General features: G+C 46.9%; 1 protein-coding gene across 2 annotated transcripts; it reads right to left on the bottom strand.

Moving 5' to 3' along the window:
• Positions 1-5,788: 5,788 nt before the first annotated feature.
• phldb3 (pleckstrin homology-like domain, family B, member 3) lies at positions 5,789-25,422 on the bottom strand. Of its 2 annotated transcripts, XM_036538946.1 has the most exons (15): positions 24,943-25,422; positions 19,667-19,814; positions 19,452-19,562; positions 19,049-19,186; positions 18,550-18,678; positions 17,538-17,696; positions 13,597-13,707; positions 12,014-12,115; positions 11,778-11,862; positions 9,717-9,861; positions 9,024-9,111; positions 8,299-8,448; positions 7,646-7,853; positions 6,827-6,912; positions 5,789-6,518 (listed from the first exon to the last, which is right to left on the bottom strand). In XM_036538946.1, exons 2-15 carry the CDS (start codon positions 19,811-19,813, stop codon positions 6,384-6,386), a joined length of 1,794 nt encoding a protein of 597 aa, XP_036394839.1. In that variant the 5' UTR covers position 19,814; positions 24,943-25,422; the 3' UTR covers positions 5,789-6,383. The 2 variants fall into 2 exon arrangements, with proteins under 2 accessions (XP_036394839.1, XP_036394840.1); XM_036538947.1 differs by lacking the exon at positions 18,550-18,678.
• Between the last annotated feature and the right edge of the window lie 181 nt (positions 25,423-25,603).

The raw sequence follows: 25,603 nt of genomic DNA, 5'->3' as shown, positions 1-25,603 counted from the left end.
TCACTTCACTTAAAAACTCATGAGCCATTTGCTGCCTTGAGAACAAGCTCGCTGTAAATAACCCACCAACATCTGCCCTCTTGTCTTTTTCAAAATGTATTTTCAGACACAAATTGGAATATTTCTGTAGAATGACCCATACAACATAATAAAATATGTTTTTTAACTTTGAGAAAGTGTCGTCTGATACACCCAAAGCCCAAACTGGCACATCACAGCCGCCTATTGAGTCCTTCCTTGGCTTAGGCGATTCACACTGAAAATGCCTGACACACAAAATAAGCATTCTTCACTGACACAGTACTGCAGCGTAACCTGCTCAGAACTGCAGTAAGAGTGTGCAGTGATCTCCCTTCACATGAAGTCACTGGAATCTTTCCCCCTTCAGCCCCCCCCAGTACTATCTGCGCTCAGTCAAACTAGCAAAGTTTTTATGTAAACACGTCAGAGTAATTATGAATGCTGATAGTAATTTATATGGCTGTGAAAAACAACATACAAAACATGATCAAATCAAAGCCAGGAGAGCATCTGAAAGGAGCAGTCCGAACAGTAGGCAGTAGAGAGTCACGCTGTGCCTTGTGACCATGCACTCACTTTGGGAAAGACGCAGAGAGAGGAAGATATCTTTATCTGCTCTCTCATTCCTCACACAGCAGGAAGGCACTCATTTTTTGAGAACCCAGTGTTAAATACAATATGGATAAAGAGTGAGAATTTCTGTCACTGTGCTCTTTGAGACTCACTCACTCACTCACTCACAGACACACAGAGAGACACGCAGAGACACACACGGAGACACACACACACACACACAGACACACACAGACACACACAGACACACACACACACAGACACAGAGACACACAGAGACACACAGACACACATAGAGACACACACACACACACACACACACACACACACACACACACACACACACAGAGACACACAGACACACACAGAGACACACAGAGACACACAGAGACACACAGAGACACACACACACACACACACACACACACACACACACACACACACACACACACACAGACACACAGAGACACACACAGAGACACACAGAGACACACACAGACACACAGAGACACACAGACACACACACACACACACACACACACAGACACAGAGACACACAGAGACACACAGACACACACAGAGACACACACAGACACAAACACAGACACAAACACAGACACAAACAGACACACACAGACACACACAGAGACACACAGAGACACACAGAGACACACAGAGACACACACAGAGACACACAGAGACACACACAGAGACACACACACGCTCTTGCTCTCTGTCACGCCTGAGATGAAAATTGAAAGGGGCAGACACACAGGCTATGACCCCTGTGAGGGTGTGGATCTGATGTGTATCTGAGGTCAGCCTGTGAAACCCAGCTGAGGGAGGGGGTCTTTCATCAGGCTGCTTGAGTCACCATGACTTTACAAAAATATCACCAAGAAAACGGAAGAAACCATTTGAACAGCAGTGCTTTTTACCACAGCAAGACTCACAGTAATATCTCACACAAGTATTTAAATAAAAGTGTTTCCATGTATGGTTAGAAATTATTTATAATTAATTTATATGTTCTCCAGTGACTCAAGTATAGCTATAATGCATTTTACACATTGAACAGTTAGTGTGGTAACTCCACCACATGGCCATAGCTGCTCCTGACCCTTTCTCTCTCTGGTGTCTGATCCTGCCATTGGATCAGGCTATTTGGCAGAATCCTCTGGCAACCTGTTGCATGCATTCTAATATAAACAGAGCAAACACAGGAAATGTAACTCTGCTAAGACCCCTTTCCCACAGGCCTGGGAGCCTGGGTTTGGTTTAAACGGGTCTTCCAGGCCGGCCCGGGAGCCTGGGTTTGGTTTAAACGGGTCTTCCAGGCCGGCCCGGGAGCCTGGGTTTGGTTTAAACGGGTCTTCCAGGCTGTCCCGGGAGCCTGGGTTTGGTTTAAACGGGTCTTCCAGGCCGGCCCGGGAGCCTGGGTTTGGTTTAAACGGGTCTTCCAGGCCGGCCTGGCCCCAGAGTGGGTCAGAGCCAGTAAATTCTCAGGTCTGCCTCAGTTTGAAAGGGGAACCCGGGAACCTGGGGTGCTCCTGCGGAAAAGGAGGTAACCCAGGAAACTCACAGTCTGGTATAAACAGGCCACAGTGGGGAAAACAAGGATTCAAATCCCAGGCTGAAGCTGAGTTTCTGAGATTTACTACAGTGCTTCACACTCCCAGAGGGTCACTGACCTCAGCTATACTCTGTGCTCCATGGCTCCCTCTGCTGGTAAACTGAGAGACTGAGTCTGACTAGAGAAGTCAGTTTGATAACTAATAACTATTGGTGCCATATGAAATACCTCCAGCATGATCCTATCTTAGATAGCACTGCCCCACAGATGGCTGTAAGCGACTGTCAACGAATCAAAACTAAAAGTGCACAAACTACCTGCCTCTCATCAGTGGAGTGGTTCTCACTGGAGTGGTTCTCAGTGCAAGACGGAAACAGAAATAAGACACTCAGTTAATCCACCTTTACATTCACTGGGTGCATTTGCAGGGGGCCAAGTCCTTCACAGAGGGTAGAGTCCTTCGCAGAGGGGAGAGTCCTTCACAGAGGGCAGAGTCCTTCACAGAGGGGAGAGTCCTTCACAGAGAGGAGAGTCCTTCACAGAGGGCAGAGTCCTTCACAGAGGGCAGAGTCCTTCACAGAGGGCAGAGTCCTTCACAGAGGGGAGAGTCCTTTGTGGGAGGAGAGTCCTTCCACCACCTGATGAACACACACAGCTCAAAGCGCTCAGGGTGGTCTGGCAGGAACATGCTGAGGAGCTCCACAGACAGCGAGACCTGCAGGTGAGCCAGAGTGACCAGAGCTGCGAGGAAAAGATGCAGATGCAAGATACAGATTACACACAGAGCAGACACAGACTACAGATTACACACAGAGCAGACACAGACTACAGATTACACACAGAGCAGACACAGACTACAGATTACACATTGAGCAGACACAGACTACAGATTACACACAGAGCAGACACAGACTACAGATTACACACAGAGCAGACACAGACTACAGATTACATACAGAGCAGACACAGACTACAGATTACACACTGAACACACACAGACTACAGATTACACACAGAGCAGACACAGACTACAGATTACACACAGAGCAGACACAGACTACAGATTACACACTGAACACACACAGACTACAGATTACACACTGAACAAACACAGACTACAGATTACACACTGAGCAGACAGAGACTACAGATTACACACAGGGCAGACATACAGCTGTCCTGCTGTAGCACACTGTGATCAACAAATGCATTTGCCTCTTGCAATGTTTTGCTTGGGTTTGTAAATGAGGAAGAGAGGCTCACTGTGACCTCACACAAACTGAGGGAACATGAAGGAACAGCATGGCTTGCAGATGGACTGAGAGGATCATACAGTCGTTCTGTACCAAAGCAATCAATGAATGAATCAATGAAACCATTAAAGTCATTAAACTTCAAAGATAACACATTATTCTGTGATTGTATTTTATCACTTAAATTAAATTTAATTAAACCTATCAATTCACTTATCAAATAACTTGTTAAAATACACAGTAACAAATAAATTTTGATTGTTTGAATTACCTGGCCACTCTTGAGGATCACTACAGTGAATTCTGCTCCTCGGAGGTTTTCAGTTGAATGGTAGCTACACATTTTCTCCATACCGCTTATAAGCATGCATAGTCAAAACATTGGAGAATATTTGATCCGTCCGTTTTTTCAGATACCCCAGGACCTGCCTTCATGCTAACAGCTGCCTGTGAGAGAGCTACAGCTCTCTCCTTAGTGTGCTTCAAACTCAAAATCGTCAATAGCAAAGCAATATTAGCAATATATTGGTTTATAAATAACAATAAATTGCAAAATAAATAACAACAAATTACTTGTTTCACTTTGTGTGTCCGGGTTTTGGCCTTTTTTTCTGAACTGAAACTACATCTCAGCTCAGTGTCTTGGCTGTGCATCTGTGATTGAAGCTTGGAGCTTTAACTGTCATTATAATTACATGACATGATTATGATCGTTATTTTTATTATCGTTGTTGTTATTAATCGTATTTCCTTGCAGTCCTGCTCAAGGTGTGTCAGTTGACAGACACTGTGGCCCGTTTCCCTGAGCCACTGCACTCCACACATCCCGGCTCGCACGCAGGCTACACAGCCCCTCTGGACCCTGAGAAGGCCCCCTGCTTAACCTTCTCCTGCGGAACTGTGTTGCAAACCTCCAGCGTGTAAACAGATGCTGGCATTTCAGGAACTTTCTCTTGTGCAGTGCTCCTCCTCATCCATACCTCGAACAGGGGGAAGGGCCAGGCAACAGGTGGTCTTTACAAAAGCTCTGCCTATGTGGCAAGATAACAGGATTCCTGAAAATCTGAATTCCCAAAACACATGGAGCAAGTCAGTTCATCTTCCACCTCATCTTTTGTTTGACTTTCTTACCTTAACAGTAAAAGCGGTTAATGCACGGTCTGTTTTGCACTTGCGTGTATACTGTATTGCTCTAGGTTACTCCCCGTTGAATATAAGGGTAACATCATCAGAACACGGTGGAACATTTTCACAAAAAATGACTAAAAAGGCAATAAGTAAACATTTAGTTGGCGGAACATGGAAATGGTTTTAAAATACCAATTTAAAATTGTTAAGGGCATTTTTACTTTTTAAATTCACAATTATGCCACTTGTTGCTGCATGGTCACAGCGGTGGCCAGTAAGGCTACGCTTACATCAGCTGCTGCGTGATGACAGTAAGCGCCACTCTGTGGTTAACATCAGCCCAGGGGGTTCGTGCATCAGCACATTTTGCATTTATTTACTTTGGTTAACACGAGCACGCAAAATAAGAATAAGGACTCTTTGTGTTGAAAATGTTACACCTGAGTGGCACTGTGTTAACCTGTTACTGAATAATTATGATGGGTTAATCGGCAAAGTGGTTACGAATGTAACACACATTTGGTGCTCTAGATAAGAGTGTCTCCTAAATAAATGTAAAGTAATGTGAATAACTTTTCCTCTTCTTCTAGCTATTCATATCACAGACCTAAGTAAAATGCAATATTTAGTCATGGTCAGCAGTTAGATAACTCTTTCAGTCTGCTGTATATACTGTGTACTTTTAAAAACCCCAATATTTCAAGTTCAATCTCTGTGTACATTCTTTGAAATGTCTGCTGTCTGGTAATGTACAAAGAAAATGTCCAGAACCAGAGGATGTCTCCAACAGAAGCAATAAGAGACAAACGCCATCATCTCTCCGTCCAGTATTACACAGCTTATTCATATCCTGCCCAGTAAACCCCGTCGAGCTTCCCTTATGATCCCTGATGAAATTAAACACTCGCTACTGTGCAAACTGCATAGGTTCACAAGGTAACGCGAGGAGGTGGAACGAACTGTCCTTATGAGCCGCTAATGCAGAAACGCAGTTTCCTTTTTCAAAGAAAATTATGCTTCCCAAAGCAGAAGAAGAGGGCAAAAGCAATGAATAAAAGGCCACTTCAAAAGAAGAAATTCAAATTATACTAAGAGGGCTTCATTTTCTGATTTTTTTTTATTCACATGTAATAATAATAATAATAATCATAATAATAATAATAATAATAATATCAAATTGTTAAATGAGAAGTTAAAAAATTAATAAACAAAGTTTACATTTAGCATCAATACAGCCCTTTTGACCTATGGTGTAAAGCAGAGGTGTCCTTGGGTCATTGACTTGCATTGTTTTGCATAGCATGGAAAATGGAGGATGTAGTACTGCCATGTGACCACAAGGAGGAGGTAAAACACAGAGAAACCCTGCAGGCCTGTCTGTCTGCCAGTATCCGTCTCTGTGTGTCCGCCTCTGCCTTGGAGCTCTGGACGGGTCTGACGACGGGTCAGACGACGGGTCTGACGACGGGTCTGACGACGGGTCTGACGACGGGTCTGACGACGGGTCAGATCTCCCACTGGATGTCGTCACCCTTCCAGCTGCCCTCTCTGTCCTCCACTCCCTTCTCTCAGTCTCTGTCTTTGGCACGATTCTCTTCTTCATTACTGGTTCTGCGATACTCTCACCAGTTCTGTGGAGCCTCTGGAGAGATAAAACTGACTTCATCTTGGTGAAGAAATCTCCGAAATAACTTCTTACCAGAGTCCAGTCTGTTGTTTGGTTCTGCACTGGTTCCAGCAGACTATGCCTAAACTTTTTTTTATCAGTGCAGGGCCAAATCGGGCGGAAAAAGGCCAGTCTGGACCAGCCAGGGCCGTGGGGGGGGGCAGCAGCGTCAATAGCGGCTGTGCTCGTCTGTCGCCGTGACGATGACATCCATCCAGATCCTCATGGCTTCGCCGCTGGGTGCTACCAGGAAGAAGAGGCGCTCATAGGTCTTCACACAGAAGGTCAGGCTGGGTCTGGGAGACTGAGAGAGGAAGAAAAGCAAGCACACTGTGTTACCACACTGAGCCAGAGATTCATTCACTCACGACCAGTCACCACAATGCATCTCCACACTGAGCTTCTAACAGTGTCTCTTGCTGTGGGCAGGTGGTTGTGTGGATCTGTGTTAGTATCTATTGATATTTTTTTCTTTTAGGAAATGCTCTATTCTTACTATGTGCTGCTTTACTAATGTTTCCTTCTTTGAATGTTTCCAGAAGGGGAAGCTCTTTATTGTAGATTGTTGGGCTGTTAACACAGTTTCTGTTAGATCAGGGAGAGCAGACTCACAGTGGTGGCAGTACGCAGATGGTCATAATACACTTCCTCTATGGCTTGGAAGTAGATCACTCCTTTCAGCTTCCTCTCGTCATGGTCTGAGAGAGAGACAGAGGGTCACTGCAACGCAGTAATACTGTGAAAACATGATACATACACATGCACACACAAATGCCCGCACGCACACACACATGCATGTACACACACATGCATGCACATATGCACACATATACACAGAGACACACACAAACACTCAAAAGATTTTCAGATGTTAGAACTTGAATGGATACACTTCTGTTCTTTTCTTTTGTGCTGGAAGTCACTCTGCTAAATGAATGTAACGCTAATGCTACCACAAATCAATTTAAAGTGTCTTGAGCAAGACTGTTTCCTGTCGTGACTTGCCATGTTGATTTATTGTTATCACAATGTTTGTTTTGCAATCTGTTTAAAATGTATCTTAGAATTAGGCTGAAGTCCAGATCCATTTTGAGAGGTCAAAGGTCATGTCAAAACTGGAGGTGAAGCATGAATGTGGGGCAGACAGACAGCTGGACACAAACAGAAACACAGCCAGCACCAGTGGGCGAGGATGTGTACCACTGCAGCAGCCAGAGACAGGAAGCAGTGAGAAGTGAAAGAGCCAGAGTGACGCATACAGAGAGGCGACACACTATACACACACGCACACGCGCGCACACACACTCGCTCACACTCGCGCACTCGCGCACACTCACACACGCGCACACTCACACACATGCACGCACGCACACACTATACACACACACTATACACACACTCACACTCACACTCACACCCACACTCTCTCACCTGTGTAGTAGGCTAGTCTGCGGTGATCCAGGTCAAACAGGAACCACCTCCTCTTCCAGGTCTTTACTCGGCCTCCTCGCTTCGTCAGGAACCCTGCGCATCGCCGTGGAGACAGGCGCACCCCCATACACCCTGCCACGCTGTGTCCCAGGGACTCCACGTGAGCCCGCAGGTCAAAGTTCACAGACAGAGACAGCGGGAGGCAAGGCTGAGGAGAGAGCAGTCTGTTATTAAAAACAACACAATCCCTCCAAACATGACCAGCGTTAAAGGTTAGTGTACCAGCCATCCTCAGTACTATTTCTACTGTGAAAGTTTGATTTTAAGACCATTATATCATTACTTTTCTACCTGACAAAAATCTGACAACTAATAGTTGTGTTAGCAGCACTTGGTAAGCCAATAACGTATTCTGACATTTAAAGAAACACTGAGGTCTGAGGATTGTGATTTAGTTACAAGAGACAGCTGTGAAGGCCCAGGAGAGATAAGAGAGGGAGATGAGAGAGAGAGAAAGAACGAGACCAGGAAACAGGAAACTACAATGAAGAGACAGCACAGAACATCCACATGGTGTCAGATCAAACTTTCACGCCGAGTCAGAAGGAACACATGGCACTGCAACAGAGGCAGTGATCACATCATGAGAGTACCTCTGTGCTGCACCGAACTGGGCCATGTTGCGGTTCTGGTTCAGGGTCTGGTTCTGGTTCTGGTTCTGGTTCTGGTTCTGTAGGCTCCGCTATGTGTGACTCCAGCTCTCTCCGCCTCTTCTCTTCGGCAGCTGCCCTCCATCTCTCCTCCTACAGGGTGACAGACAGCTCATCCCTCACTGGAGGTCTGAGAGACACTCCTTTTTCACCCACATGACCTGAACTGGTCATCATTGTTTTTTTTGTCACTTCTGCTTTGACTGTATTATTTAACATCAAGCCAACAATTGCACTGGAACTGAAACTGTAAACTGCCAAGGCAGAAAGAAACTAAATTTGCTGACTTTGTGAGGTTATGTCTGTGTATGTTTTTCAGAGATTACTGTAATTTCAAAACAATCTGGGGAGTCCCGTTTCAATGGTGTAAAACAGTTCAAATCAAGAGTTTAAATTCATCATGCCCTGAAATCTGTTTTCCTCACAATTTAACCGAGCACACCCACAATGACTTCACCGGTGTGGTAGCCACACCAAGGAGAGGACAGGACTGTTCTGTTCTTTTTGTGTTAACTGTTCCTTTCAGTCACTGGTTACATGCATTCAGAAGCCTTTCAGTGTTTCACTGCTCCAACCTGTCCTGTGTTTAGTGCTTGTGGGGTTTTGTAGCTTTATCTACCAGAGATGTGCACAGTGTCACAGTCAAAAAGGGAGCTTTGGCCACCCACCCTGTCTCTCAGAAGCCTCTCCCGCTCAGCTTTGGCTCCTCTCAGTTTCCTCTCCATCTCGACCAGGTCAGGCAGGCCCAGACAGGGGCTGCAAAACAACCAGCATCAGCACTGCCTTCACACCTCCCATGTTACTGGCCAATCACATCACCCCTGTCACTGGCTAATCACATCACTATGATGGCCAGTCAATTAACATCTTCAGGTAGCAAAAAATAACAGCCCCAGCTCAGTAATGGGCCCTGGGCTCTATAATGTCGCAGCTCAGTAATGGGTAACGGGCCCTGGGCTCCATAATGTTACAGTTCAGTAACAGGCCCTGGGCTCAGTAATGTTACATTTCAGTAACAGGCCCCGGGCTCTGTAATGTTACAGCTCAGTAATGGGTAACGGGCCCTGGGCTCCGTAATGTTACAGCTCTGTAATGTTGCAGCTCAGTAATGTGTAACGGGCCCTGGGCTCCGTAATGTTGCAGCTCTGTAATGTTGCAGCTCAGTAATGTGTAACGGGCCCTGGGCTCCGTAATGTTACAGCTCTGTAATGTTACAGCTCAGTAATGGGTAACGGGCCCTGGGCTCCGTAATGTTACAGCTCTGTAATGTTGCAGCTCAGTAATGTGTAACGGGCCCTGGGCTCCGTAATGTTGCAGCTCAGTAGCGTGTAACAGGCCCGGGGCGCTGTGCCGTTACATACCTGGCCGCTCGAGAGCTGCCGGCGCTGCTGCAGGGGCTGAGGAAGCCGTTGCGGTTGGAGTGGCCGTTGCTGTGCTGATGGGCCGACAGCAGGGGGGACGCGAGCGACTCGGGGGCAGGCCCGTCCGGTGCCATCCTCACCAGCCCTGTCACAGGTCAAAGGTCACACACTAAGCACACACGTCACAAACTGAGGCAGAGATAAAGGAGGGACAGAGATGCCAGAGGAGCTGCGTTAGGCTGCCAGTGAAACCCGAGCAACACACACACACTGACATAACTCACGAAGAAGGAGAAAGGGGCAACAGATTCTTCAACAGAAACCCCTGGAAATCCAATCCAGGAGAGAAAATGCGTCCCCTTTGCACAGGGCCCGGTTCTGCTGCTGCCTGTGGCTTTAACAGAAAAATGCTGCCAGAACTGAGCCTTCAAAGAAAAGGCAAAACAAAACTGAAAACATTTCAACGTCAAGATAAGTCTGAGGGAAACTAATACAACTTCACGGTAGGAAATAAGACACTGGATCATGGATCACTGGATCATGGCACAATCCTCACATATTTAGGGCTAAAACATCCCAACAGAGAGCCACTGAAAGCAAGCAGGGTATTACGGGAATTACATGATACTAAAGGAAAATATGGCTGCCTGATAAATATCTGAAACAGGCCCTAAGCTAGCCAAACAGGTAGGAGGTGAGGGTCAGCTCACAGGGCGAAAAACCCACCCACAGAAAACCTCAGAAACCCACCCACAGGGGGCTGTGATACATCTCCAAGTACAAAGGAAAACACAGCGGTGTACGCAGGGCAGGACTAGGCCAACAAACAGCAACAATATAAAGGCAATTCAATTCTCCATCTAAAAATAACCACAAGGCCCCAGAATGCAAGGATCTGGGCCCAGAGGGTAACATCCACCAGCTGGTCCTGGGGTCTATCATATTAACCCCCTCTACCCCTGACAGCCTCAAGCCAGCCACAACCATGGACGCGCACACACACACACACACACACACACACACACACACACAAACACACAAACACACACACACACACACACACGTATACATACACAAACGTATACATACACACACACACACACACACACCATACACCAATGCTATGAGTGAGAGAAAGAAAAAAAAAAAAACACATTAAATTTCACTCCCTATCAGAACACCCACAAAAACACCAGAGCACTCTCCTGCTTGGCTATAATAACAGAAATTGTTACTGAATTAGAGGATATTTACCCTGAGTTTCACAGCCTGGTTGTGTGTGCCCCAGGAGCTTCACTTTCATATTCAATAACACAAGAATCTCTTCTCAAAATTCCCATGATTCCCACATACAGTGAAACTACTAATCCTTGCGGAAGAGAGGAGAAATCAGGTGACACTACCAATGCTGTGAATCCCCATACGTCACGGTTTCAGGGATGGAAAGGCAGCAAAAACTGCACACTTCATCTTTACTCTTACCTTAAAATGGGAAATCACTGACAGAGACAGCTTTATTACCTCTAAGAATGAGAGAGAAAGATGAAAGGAAGGAAATGAGAGAGGGAAGCTGTTTGCAATTAATTCCGATATCAGGATTCAATACCCCCCCACCCCCCCCCGGAGCCCAAAGCTGCCAAATCCACACATGTGCAGCACACACCAGCAATTCTAATGCCTGCAGAGCTATCTGCCCCACTGACACACTCACCAACACACACATTTACACATCCAGACAGTGTGACTAAATGGCTCATGTCAGGGAGACAGCAGGGGTGTCTGCTGTGCCAGTCAGTGTTGGGCGACTGGAGGCTAGCCTAGAGGGGCGTGGCTTGCCAGGTAAACCGAGCTGCTGCACTGGCTGAACCAGTAGCTACAGGGAGCACAACATGGTGAAATTACTGGTAAGTCAGCTGACACTCCTAGGGGCTTGTTTATTGTGGGTGGATGGGGGGGCACACCCAGAGGAAGGCAGGAGGAGCTGAAGAAGCACCCTTTCACGCTGGTTTCTTTTAGAAGACAGAGGAGATTGGGGCTCTGACCACTCAAATGGGAACTCACCTTGGGCTGACAACGGCCTATCAGTGAGCTTGGTGCGATGTGAACTCCGCCTTCTGGGCAAACTCGCTGCTTCCTTGGTTGTTTCCTTCAAAACAGATACAATCAAGTGAAAATTCAAAGGCAATTATGCAAATGATGTGTGAGGAGGAGCAGTTTTTACCCAACCCAGATGCCTGCGTTATATACCCTGCTTTACTGTTATACATGTAACGGTTTCATGTTGAAATTTCTCACACCTGTTCTGCTTTGTGAATGGTCAGTGGACTCAGTGACATCATGCAGGGGGCAGATCCTGTGACGTTGGACCAATCAGACAGAGGTTTCTTCTCCTTCAGTATCTGATCAAAAAGGACACAATCTCGATTCAGCGTTGTGAAGGACAGAGGGGTGAATGTGAAGGACAGAGAGATGAATGTGAAGGACAGAGGGATGAATGTGAAAGACAGAGGGATGAATGTGAAAGACAGAGGGATGAATGTGAAAGACAGAGGGGCGAATGTGAAGGACAGAGGGGTGAATGTGAAAGACAGAGGGGTGAATGTGAAGGACAGAGGGGTGAATGTGAAGGACAGAGGGGTGAATGTGTAAAACAGAGGGATGAATGACAGGTGAAGGATGGAAAGAGACTGATAGTGAAAGGGGGAATCTGCGCAGACAAAAGGGCAATAAAGAGTGAGACATGCACAACAGGTCAGAATGCGCAGAGTGTTCAGAAAACCCCTAACGAGTTAAACATTATCCCTCCCCTATCTCTCCCTTCCCTCCTCCTCTCTCTGACTCACAAACACATGAGTGATTCAGTGTCTGTGGGCCGCATTAACCCCTTTCTGTCAGGTTCACTTTTCGCTGTCAAACATGCATTAACTTTCCTGATACAAATAAAATACATTTCTCCCTCAATATTTCCCCCCTGTATCTTCTGCAGCCCCTCCACACACACACACACACATACACACGCGCGCGCGCTCCCACACACAACCACAAACTTGGACACACACGAAAACGCATACACACACAAGTGCACACATTTAGACCCACACACACACACAGCCTCACTCTCCTCTCACTCACACACAGACACACGTCTCTCTTTCAACCTCCTGCCACTCCCTTTTTCCCTTCTCTCATGTTCTCTCTCAGATCTGAACAGGAACTGCATGTGTAACAGAGAAACTAGTTTGCTAAATTACAGGTCTGTGCTGAAGCCACAGCCTGGGAGCTCTTGCACAGAGGTTAGAAAGGCAGTAGAGTGAGGAGAGTGTCTTACCAGGCATATCGCGCTGTGAAAGTCCTGTCCGCTCGCTGCTGCTCTGAGTAGTCTCCCCTACAGCCTTCCTACCCAGCTAAGCACTGCCCTCCCTCGCCCCTCCCCTCTCTCTGTCTCCACCCCCTTTTCTCCTTACCCTATCACATTCCTTATCAAAGGTGCTGTACCGGCATGGCTCAAAAAGCAGCTGCATATCGCACACTCCACAACACCACATAATCAATGCCACACACAGCCCTGATCTGTGCCCTCTGCTATCAGTCCAGACTGAAGATGAACTTTACTGAGAGGACAGTAGCTGAGTACCCATACAGCAGCTCACTGTGAGATCCCCCCAGAGCAGCAGCTCAGAGCGAGATCCACCCAGAGCAGCGGCTCACTGCGAGATCCACCCAGAGCAGCAGCTCACTGCGAGATCCACCCAGAGCAGCAGCTCAGAGCGAGATCCACCCAGAGCAGCGGCTCACTGAGAGATCCACCCAGAGCAGCGGCTCACTGAGAGATCCACCCAGAGCAGCGGCTCAGTGTGGGTGCCGGCTATCCTGGCCATACCTTGTGTGAGGTGTGGATCAGGTCCCTCCTCTCCTGCCTCAGAGCGTTCATCTGTCTGTCCTTCTCTCTCTCCATCTCCTCCACCTGCTTCTGCAGCTGCAGCACCCGCGCCTGAGACAGAGAACCCTAAAATTCACCACCTCACTCTCTGCACAAAATAAACAGGCCAAAATCCAACCAACAGCTTTTCAGTCTGCAATCCATGGTCAACAACTCACTGCATACCAGCTCAATGCAGTGAATGATGACACTTTTCCACACACTTTTACACAATCAGCATCATCGTTGTTATTCATTTTAAAAATAAAATGAATAAATAAAATGAGAGAGAGAGAGAGAGAGAGAGAGAGAGAGAGAGGGAGGGAGAGACAGAGAGAGTAAGCAGGAGAGAGGTCTTGCTCAGATAGATTCCTGCTGGCAGTGGGAGATGGATGGAGCGATGCTGACAGGCAGAGATGAAGGTGAAGAGATGAGCTGTCATACAGAGCGAGGCCACAGAGCAGCTGAATCAACTCTTTCTCCCCGTCTCACGTCTACCGCTAATGAAATTACCTAACTCATGTGACCCAGACACGAGTCAACATGAGTTCATGTTTGTGTCAGGGGTTTTTCCTTTTGGGGGGATGGTGATGATCAACAGCATGATTATACACAAAAAACAAACACACACACACACACACATACACATGCACACACACGCACACATGCACACACACGCACACATGCACACACACGCACACACACACACACACACACAGGCAAACACAAACACACACACACACACACACAAAAACACATACACAGATACGCATAAACACACACACGCACACAGACACGCATAAATACACACACACACACACACACACTAGACAGGCACCCCCCATGTCCCACACTCACAGTATCGACTGCCGCCATGTTCTTTTCCTACGGACTGAGCGGTCAGGCTGTAAGGAAACTCTGGACGTTTTTCTGACTCATGATCAGAACAGGAAGGGTTTATAAAAAGCAGTGCTTTGAGTACTGAGGTGGGCTGCTCATTACTTAAAGCAAATAAAGATTTCACTGAGTTTAGGTAAGTTACAGTTAAAAATGGTCATACAAGGACAAGCATTATGAGCTTCAGTAAAGGGATAGCTCTCAGCTTCCTACACATCCGGCAGTGACGGCAGGACACTGTGAAAACAGAGGGCCATGATCCTTCTTCTCTCACTCCCAGAGCTGCTCCTTCAGCAGTGAATAGCAGTAACCTCCTTTCACCACTAGAGTGCAGCAAAGCTGTTTCAGATACCGAGCAAAGCCTGCTCAGCTATGCTTGCATTTAATGTTTATGAAAGCTATGGGGCATGGTACCATAGCAACACATTCATTTACAGAAAAACTTTTTAATTGGTATTCCCTACATAAACAAAAAGAAGATACACATATTTCTGACATATACTAGATATTTTACTGAAGGCAAAGCGGTTGTAGTGAGCAAGATTTGCAATGAAAGACTATAAAACCTACAGTATTTCTCACCTATTTGTCACCTAATGCAAAAGTAGCGTAGTGACGCAAAGTTACTTGTCTGGAGGAAATCGCTGTGTCTGCTCTTGCGTCAGAGCAGGTCAGACGTGTCTTACAGCCGGGAAGCTCAGCCCACCATCCCTACCGGGACTGAAAGACATTCTGCAAGTTTGGTGCAAAGCTTGGGTCGTGCTGATGAACTGACACACTGGGAAAGTCTGCAATATATTCACAGCCATGAATCACAACTCTCTCTCCTTTTAAAAAAAATAATTTTAACATAACTAAACTCTGGATAGCAGTATTTAGGATTACATTTTGCATCCTAGTAAAAAATCCTTGGAATCCCAGATTTCCTTTTTTAACTTGAGAGCACATTTTTCCCATAGGCTGCTATACTGCTCCCTGAGCTGGCCTTTTCACTCACTTTTTTTTTTTACTTTTCAGTAATGATTTGACCATCCACTGCGCAGAGCAATTACTAAACCTTTTAGGAATGCAGTTTTTTTTACTTCTGGAATGTATATTTACTGTTTGAAAAAACATTTGCAGTTCCACTGTGTCTGAGTTGGCTGCAGTCTGTACTGCTTAAATTCATCAGTAAAACTGGCATGTCTAAAATAATAAAATTAAATGGTGTTACAGGAGACCCCTTTAATCCTTTGAAATGAACTCAGATGGGGCTTTGCCGCTCAGCTGACCCCTGCGCCTCATCTACATCAATTCTGCAATTTCTGGGATCTTTACAGAGAACCAAAGTCCAGCCACGGAATTCTCCTAAAGGAGTGCTGAAACCTCCAAGCTCTGGCTCACTCTGATCATGAAATACATCCACTGAGAGAATATTTATACAATAATTGAGTGAATAACTGCAGTTATGCTCAGTTAAATTAAACTAACATTTACAGTATGCTTTTTTTCTTTCAGTTTGTAGTACAGAATACACGGCCACTGCAAACGCTGGAGATGTCTGTGGCTGTGTCGGAGTGGAGAGTACTGAATGACCACAGCATGGTGTCACTCCTCCCTGGAAGTGGCCGTTTTCCTCCCAGGAAGTTTGCCATGGTTCAGCTCAAAGCCAAGTTTGAAAAGCCTAAGCCTCCCCACATTATAAACGTACCTGTGACACAAAGCAAAGAGCCTGACCAAAAACCAAAAACAGGACCATCATTACATGCCTGTTTCCCACAGACTCACAGCACTGAACATTGCACAGCGGAGGCTCCCCTGCTAATGGCAGCATCACCTCCCTACCTGCCTCACCTCCCTACCTGCCGCACCTCCCACCTGTCTCATCTCCCACCTGCCTCACCTCCCTACCTGCCTCACCTCCCCACCTGCATCACCTCCCACCTGCATCACCTGCCTCACCTCCTACCTGCCTCACCTCCTACCTCCCTACCTGCCTCACCTCCCACCTGCCTCACCTCCCACCTGCCTCACCTCCCACCTGCCGCACCTCCTACTTGCCTCACTTCCCTACCTGCCTCACTTCCCTACCTGCCTCACCTCCCTACCTGCCTACCTGCCTCACTTCCCTACCTGCCTCACCTCCCTACCTGCCTCACCTCCCTACCTGCCTCACTTCCCTACCTGCCTACCTGCCTCACCTCCCTACCTGCCTCACCTCAGAGCACAAACACTCAGTGTGTCTCTGAGGGAAACATGTCACACAATCCCTGCCCCGAGCATTATTCAGCGACAAGAACCACAGTCCACACGGATCAAACAGCAGGGGTCAGTGCTGAGACCTCAGCTGTCCGTCAACAACGTAAACAAGCTTAATAAGAACATTAGAAACAAAACAGCTCCATTTACTAATGACTCCAAACCTGGGGAAAACAGCAGAGAATGGGCACCACACTGACTGTAGGTATCAAACATGCAAGTTACACACAGGGGCTTAAGACATGTAATCTCTTCAGTCTCAGCTAATGGGGACTCATGAGGGATTTTGGTTCATGTTTTCTAATTATTAAAAGGGATTAATAGAGTGGATTGTAGAAGCTATGTCAAGATTCTTCCAGCAGAATAAGAGGGCAAATGTGAAAACTGAAGGTGAATTTCATACTGGTAACTTGTAGTATTTATCTTTTTCTGCACACACATGGGGCAGTTTGCCAGGACTACTAGTGGAAGCAGAGACCATCAGAGTGGTCAGTCCTGACACAGTCCTACATACAGGAGCTAGACAAAATAATGGAGACACCAAGTGGACTTTTATTCTGGGGAAAAAAAAATCACAATTTAAAAGGAGTCTACACAGGGGTTTCATATTAATATTTATACTAATTACTAACATGTTTCTGAAATAAAAGAACGTAAGAGATCTTGCAGTTGTAGGAAGAGGCTAAATAGGTGGTACCTGAATTGCTGGTACGTCAATCACGGAAATGCCAAAATTAATTAATGCGTCAAGTACAACAGAGTCTCACCTGCGCCATGCTGACTACTCGCTGCTGGCAGGACACCTCCTTCTCTATGTGCCCCTTACTCTCTTCCTCCTCTTCTTCCTCAATTCCACTCTCTCGCTCCAGGAAGCGGAACTCCCAATCCTCAAACGCCCGTACTGCTGCATCCAACGCCTCCTTCTCCTGAGGAAGAGAGAGGGGGGGGGGGGGGGGGGAGAGAGAGAGAGAGAGAGGGGGAGGTAGAGAAGGAGGGAGAGAGAGAGCGAGAGAAAGGGAGAGAGAGAGGGAGGGAGTGAAAGAGAGAGAGAGAGAGAGAGAGAGAGAGAGAGAGAGAGAGAGAGAGAGAGAGGGGGAGAGAGAGAGAGAGAGAGAGAGAGAGAGAGAGAGAGAGAGAGAGAGAGAGAGAGAGAGAGAGAAAGGGAGAGAGAGAGGGAGGGAGAGAGAGAGAGGGAGAGAGAGAGTGAGAGGGAGAGAGGGGGGGAGAGAGAGAGAGAGGGAGAAGGAAAGGAGACAGAGAGAAGAAGCATTTACAGACATGTCTTTCTCAGACTCTGAAAGCAATAATTAAAATTTGCAATAAAACCAAACCATAAAAAATAAATACCTGGAACAAATCCATAATGACAGCATCTCTACCAGAAGAATAAAAATTTTAATTGGATGTGTCTCTGTGTAAAGTGATTGTGTCTGTCTCCACCATTTTAAATGTCTCGTTGACACACTTACATGACAAGCTAAACAGGTACCAGCTAAGCCACATACCACCGGTGGAGATCACTCTGAACAGGTAAGAGCACTGCACCAACATCACCATGGCAATGTTCCAGTGACACCACGATGCATTATGGGAGCACACCAGAAGCTATGCCATATATGGTGATGACATAGTGAAGAACAGCTTTTCCCAGGAATGCCTGAGTGCTTTTCCCAGGCTCTCCAGTATGTCACCAGGCTTAATAATATTTAATGTAATTCACCAAATATTACTGATATCTGGGAAAAGAGACCGCATGCGGCAGTGTGGACAGCTTTTCACCTGCTGCAGCTGGACAAGCAGCTGCTCTCTCTGGCTCTCTGGCTGCGTGGGAATGTGCTGCTCTTTCTCCTCATAGCTCCTCCTGAGCTCCTCCACTCGCTGACGCTCACGCTCAAGACTCGCTCGCTCCTGCCGGGGGGGGGGGGGGGGGGGGGGGATGAGAGATCAGCAACAACCTGCCCCACAAGCTCTGCTCTCTGGAAATGCTTTGTTTGAGCTTGTCAAGCCAGAAGACTCAAGTGTGCATTTCAGCGTGTCCGTATGCTTAGTTGTGTAATCATGCCTGTATCTTTGCTCTGTTCTTGTATTAAACCGTCTGTTGGCACTGCCAAATATCGGCCTGCGGTTTCCTGCCTGCCAAATATCGGCCTGCGGTTTCCTGCCTGCCAAATATCGGCCTGCGGTTTCCTGCCTGCCGAATATCGGCCTGTGGTTTCCTGCCTGCCGAATATCGGGCTGAGGGTTCCTACCTGCTGAATATCGGCCTGCGGGTTCCTACCTGCTGAATATCGGCCATCCGCTGGGACTCCCTCAGTTTGCTCTTCTCCTGCAGCTCCTGCAGCTGCTGCGTGTGTCTGCGCAGTTGTTCCCGCTCCATCTGCAGCTCCCCCTGCAGCAGAGCCACCTCCAGCTGCAACTGCGCAGGGACAGACATTCATCACACTGTCCAACTGCGCAGGGACAGACATTCATCACACTGTCCAACTGCGCAGAGACAGACATTCATCACACTGTCCAACTGCGCAGGGACAGACGTTCATCACATGTGGATGTAAATAATGGCAAATATCATGTTTTCCTGCACCATGACAATGTAAACTGGACCCATATCAGAAAGATACTGTTCACGTGTACTGTATATATACTGTAATATACTGTATGAGTATGGCTCCGCCCCTTACTTCAATCTTCAGCTCCTCCCTCTGCTGATCGAGCTCTGTGATTCGCTGCTGCAACATGGACGGTGACATGAGGACCCTTTGTGACCCCGTCTCCAGACGTCTGGCATGAGACTGAGAGAGAGAATGAACCTAACGTCGTCATTCCCAAAGGTGAGGGAGTGTATTCTGTTACTGGCAACAACACATGACAGCATGAAAGTAACCCTTTCACTTACCTTCTCACTCTCAGTGCTACTGCTCTCTGTGTCTGACTCCGCCCCTGAGGAGGCGGGACTATGTCCTCCCACAATCCGTGCAATCCAGGGTAACTGTCTGCCTCGATCCCATTGGCTCCTGGCCGCATCTGTATTGTGTTGGGGCATTCTATTGGACAGAGACAAAGAACGACTGAAGGTTTTAGTAAATCACAGAGAGGCTGACTGAGACCGAGTGTATGCACGCCTGGACACTACAGTTTAGTTGTGCTGCAACAAACTTCCCAAAGGAGAAATCCCAAAAAGCCTTTCCAGAAAGAGAAAAAACACCCAGAGGCAAGGATGTGTGGCTGGGATTTGGTTCAGGGCTGGACAGAGGAATGTGTCTATACTACACTACACACTCCAACCGCACACAGACACATCTCACAATCCAACCGCACACAGACACATCTCACACTCCAACTGCACACAGACACATCCCACACTCCAACTGCACACAGACACATCCCACAATCCAACCGCACACAGACACATCTCACAATCCAACCGCACACAGACACATCTCACAATCCAACTGCACACAGACACATCCCACAATCCAACCGCACACAGACACATCTCACACTCCAACTGCACACAGACACATCTCACAATCCAACCGCACACAGACACATCTCACACTCCAACTGCACACAGGCACACAAAGTCTGAGAGAGTGTATGTACATATATACATATAAACACATACGCATGCACACGCACTTCCAGATTTTATATATATACACACACATATATACATATGAACATACACTCTCCCTCTCTGTTGCGGCGCGCGCGCGCGCACACACACACACACACACACACACACACACACACACACACACACACACACACACACCAAGTGTGGGAACAGAGCCTCTGTGGCTTTTGTCCAAGCCTTTCCCACCCTCTGCCTGTCCTCCTCTTTCCCACCCTCCGCCTGCCCTCCTCTTCCTCCTCTCTCCTCCTCCTCTTCCTCCCCGCCACAGCCTCATTAGGCTACAGGCCTGGGAATGGAGAGCTATGCAGATAAATATATAACAGATACGAGAGAAGAGTTCCAACCACTACTGGCACACTGACACAGAGAGAGAGAGCGAGAGAGGGAGAGAGAGAGAGAGAGAGAGAGGGAGAGGGGGAGAGAGAGAGGGAGAGAGGGAGAGAGGGAGAGAATGAGGGAGAGAGAGAGGGAGGGAGAGAGAGACGGGGGGGAGAGAGAGACGGGGGGGGAGAGAGAGAGAGAGAGAGAGAGAGAGAGAGAGAGAGAGAGAGAGAGAGAGAGAGAGAGAGAGAGAGGGAGAGAGGGGAAGTGGGTTTTAAAATATCAAAGTTCAGTGCCAGGCTCCTCTCAAACGCCATCAGGGCAGGTGCCCTGCAGCTGCGGTGCGGTGTGAAATGGGAAACATTCACAGGTTACTGAAAGGTAACTGAATGCTGCTCTGAACAACACTCTTACAACATTACGGGGTAAAAGGGCAGACCTGAAGGGGGTGTACTACCCCACATGGCAGACTGGCCCAGCATCACCCACAGTTCTAACAAACCTGTGACACCCCCCCTCCCCCACGTCACAGGACACAGTCAGTCAAGCATTTTATCAACGTGTAGCTAAAGTCCAGCTCAGACACACACACACCGACAGAGAGGGACACCAGGGAAGGGCGGGATTATAGACTAAAATGTCCATGCTTTCCTGTCAACGCAGAACTTTCTAGAAATGAACAAACAAAGGTTAAACAAACACACTGGGAGTAACACAGTGAGATGGGAGCGGGGAGCAGTGCTGAGAACAAGACAGAAAATAAAGAGAAATACGCTGAAAGGGAATTCTGGGAAATCAACGGAGAGAACAGCGACGCATTCGAGCAAAGGTAGCCAGAACGATAGAGATAAAGGAGGAAGAAGAAATGATCTTTTAAAGACTTGGAAATTGGTCTTAATTACAGAGGAGTGGCAGAAAGATTAGGAGAAGGAATAAACACACTTAGTCACAGGCACACATTGCATAACACCCCCTATCTGCTAAGGCCCCTCCCCCAGCGGCAATCACGCTCTGTTGCTAATGATTTTCCTCAGCTCGGCGATAAGCCGCACCGGCTCCTGAACATCGCTGCAGGAAAACATGCACTGTGCTTCTGCAGGCTGACCAAAACAGGAAGAGGAGGCCCATGCAAATGTTGACTACAGGACGAGTCTCTGACAGCCCTGTCTGTATGCAGCCCACAGCCCTCCAGTCTGCTGTCAGAGACCCCACCTGCTTCTGTTCCCTCTCCCAATCCTCTCCTGCTCACCTGTCACTCTGGGTGTACACCACACCTGCGCATAGCCCACTGCTTTACCTCTGCAGAATTCCACATGCAACTCCCCCCCCCCCCCCCCCCCCCCCCCCCCCCCCCCCCCCCCCCACAGTAACCTCTCCCATCACCTCCTGTCAGTACACACAGGATACACGCATGCACACACACTCGCGCGCACACAGACACACATGCACACACACGCACACAAAAAAAAACCAATGACACACCAACATGCCAACCCCTGAGCACATAATTTCTCTGACACACGGATTTTACCCCTGCCAGGTGTCTGCTCTCCCACACACCCCCCGCTGACGATTCGCCCCACCCTTCTGAGCTGACAGAGTGACACAGCACTGCTCATCAGCAGGGAGGCATCCAATCAACAATGTTATCAATAATAATACATTTGACAGGAGCAGAATCCAGGAATCTGTCTGAAAACCGAGAGCTCACATCACACGATCAGCTGACCTCAGTATGTAAACAAGGTTTGACTTTTCAGCCAATGGCTATCTTCCTCCTTACACACATTCGTCACAGAAATTATACTCACACACACACACACACACACACACACACAGGATGACAGTCACTCAGCATGAAACTAAGCTGATAGCACATGTCTGTTGTGGGTACATTTCAAAACTTAAACTGAGGATTGTCACTAAATTAGGCATTCATTAGCAAACTCACTCAGGTGAGTACACCTGTTACAATCTACATTACCAACACACACTTCAAATCAGTGCAGCTGCAGCTGCCCACTGATGGACGAACCCTGTACATCCACGCAAAGAGACCTATAATAACTCCATCATAACTACAGCATCTCAACTCCTACCATCTGTGTACAGCCACCTAACGCTTCCAAAATCAGGTTCAGCAAAATACTGTTCCACCAGATTGCATAGCTGTGACGTCTTACTTACTTTAGAATAATTCAAACTGGAAGCAAGCCTTCAGACAAAATTAGAGATATAGTCAGATCAAATCAATAACAACTCTATAGACACATCAGATGTGCGGAACATCTCTGTAAACCCAACAGCGGCGTCATCGGATGGTCTTCCTCACTTCACACACGTACCTGTCTGCACAGAGCTACCAGACCCATGTTCCTGAGAGCTCTGAACACGTGAGTTTCTGTGCCCCGATGGCAGCTGAAACAGAAGCATTGTGTTTTCCTCACTGCTGGTGCCAATTATTGACTCAGCAACCCCCTGAACATTAGGAAAGTGCTCTGTATATTTGAATATTCAAATGAAAAACATGCGGAAGCGTCTAACTTATACACTAGGACCTATTGGCTGCGTTCATCCCTACACACCGGCTGCACATATGACTCTGTTGAGCTGGAAAATGATGTACGAAGTATGAACAAATATGTGCAAAAAATAGCTGCTCATGGTTTGGAAGTTATTTTCCACAGAGAAAATAGCTCACTCAAATTGTGTGTGTGCGCATGTGTATTGAAGTGAGAGGGAGTAATTAACAACAGGTTTGGTTACAGTCAGGGATTTGTCTGAGCAAGTGAAGGCTACAACTGGATGAGACTGACGGACAAAGAGAGAGCGAAAGAGAGAGAGAGAGGGGGAGAGAGAGAGAGAGAGAGAGAGAGAGAGAGAGAGAGGGAGGGAGAGAGAAACTTTTGGCTCCCAGTTCCCACGCTTGTGATCACTTGCTCACTTGTGTTTGCATAATGTTTTCACATCATGATACAAAACTTTTATCACAACTTAATTTCATTCTCATCATTTTTCTTTTTACTAGATACATCTATGTTTCTGTGTTCATATTCTTCTTCCCTACTCTGAAAGGCAGAGGGAAAGAGGAGAGGGACTGCAGATCTTATAAAACACTGGATAACTCCCGTCAGTGCAGTCTGAAGCCATGAACATATAAATGATTATTATGGTTAATATCATTTGGTGAACTTCATGATAAAAATAATACCCTCTCATACTGTTTTTTCTCCCTACTATGCAATATTTGGAAAATGTGCAGCTTTCACGGGGGAAGTTGAAAGGGGTGCAATGTGTTATAGATATAGAAAGAAGCACTGAAGTACATAATTAAAATGACCATCCATTCCGCCTTAAACTGCACTTTACTGTATCAGGCTTACAACGGACTGGCTATGCTAGCGTTCCATCACTTCCCCAACACAGTCTGAGCTGTACGAAATTAGAAACGAAGACGAAGACTAACTTTGCCTGTTTATAAAGGCTATACCAGAATAAGCGGTGGCACAGAAGTTTCGGTACTTTGAACAGGTTGTTGTCTAGTGCCAGTGACACATTCATTTAAAGTGATTTTTGTACCGACAGCACCCTCTACGTAACCATGACCAAGGCGAAAAGCGATCAGACAAATGTGATAACTTTAAAGCTTTGTAACAGCACGTTTTTAATCAATGAACCGTACCGCCTCCAAACCTCTCCACCTTCAGCACAGAATCCTCACAGGAGAAGCATAAACACGCACCATTCTTACGATCAGCGACGGCTAGAGTGTATCTTTCCACGACATGAGAAGCATTGTTTCGGCATGACTAACAGAGATGAAATGTGTTATTTAGACCAATTTTAACAAAACGTTACTTTCTACGCATTATTATATTTAAAAAGAAGAAGCTAGGGGACCAAAAACAATCGATGTATAGACAGAAAAGTTGCTACATCTAAATTTTAGTTAATGTTAACATTATTTAATTTACTTTATATATAAGAGAGAGGTAGTAAGAGATAGTAGATATACAGACACTCTCCGAGGGTACTGTACTTTAAGTGAAATCGTGCTACTACGAGGGCACAGGGCACAGAGTGACCAGAATAATATTAATACCTAATATCATCCCACCAAAGGAGCGGAGTTGCGATATGAGCGTGTCGTTGACGCTGGCAGCATTAACAGACGAGAAAAACAAACAAAGGTCGCACGGAGTAACCCGTCCTACCTGATCGGGGTTTCTTCAGCTTCTGCAAATGCCAACTTTGAGTTTCGGCAAAAACGAAGAGCGAAGTATAAGCCGTGTGTATAAGTGCCTAACTCAACTTAAAAATAAACAAAAAAGTTTAAAAAGGCTGAAAATAACAATCTTCCAAACGCCTCTCCCAAAAGAAAATGTGTTTTGTATTATTGTTTGATTTGGTTCCCCAAAGTTTTAATCAAAGAAAAAAAACACGAGTTTCCCTTGCTGTCTCTGAAAGTTGTGTTTCAGTTTGAACTCCCCCGAAATCCCCTCTTTTGATATCTCTACCCACTTTCTTTTCCCCGCTTGATCCAATCTCCCCTTATCGCCTCCAGGAAAGTGGTAGGTCATAGTTAACAGGTGAAACAGAATTGGTGTGAGGGACGGAGGGAGGGACGGAGGGAGGGAGGAGACAGACAGAGCGCTACGAACACAAAGTTGGTGTGAAAACGCGGCAAACTCCTGTCCGGTTCGTCCTTCCACGCCATTTCGTCTCTTTGGCGACTTGTTGAATTAACGACGAGCAGCGCATTCAGACACTGCGCAGGAGTGGCAGCGTCCTGCGTAACAACAATCAGGGGAATTCTAACCACGGCCGAATTCAACGACACAGCGCTTCGTAACCCGAGCTGTCTCTGAGCACTTG

This window comes from Megalops cyprinoides, chromosome 10 (genome assembly GCF_013368585.1).
Source record: "Megalops cyprinoides isolate fMegCyp1 chromosome 10, fMegCyp1.pri, whole genome shotgun sequence".
Classification (NCBI taxonomy): Eukaryota; Metazoa; Chordata; class Actinopteri; order Elopiformes; family Megalopidae; genus Megalops; species Megalops cyprinoides.
This window is presented reverse-complemented; position numbering and strand designations above follow the sequence as displayed.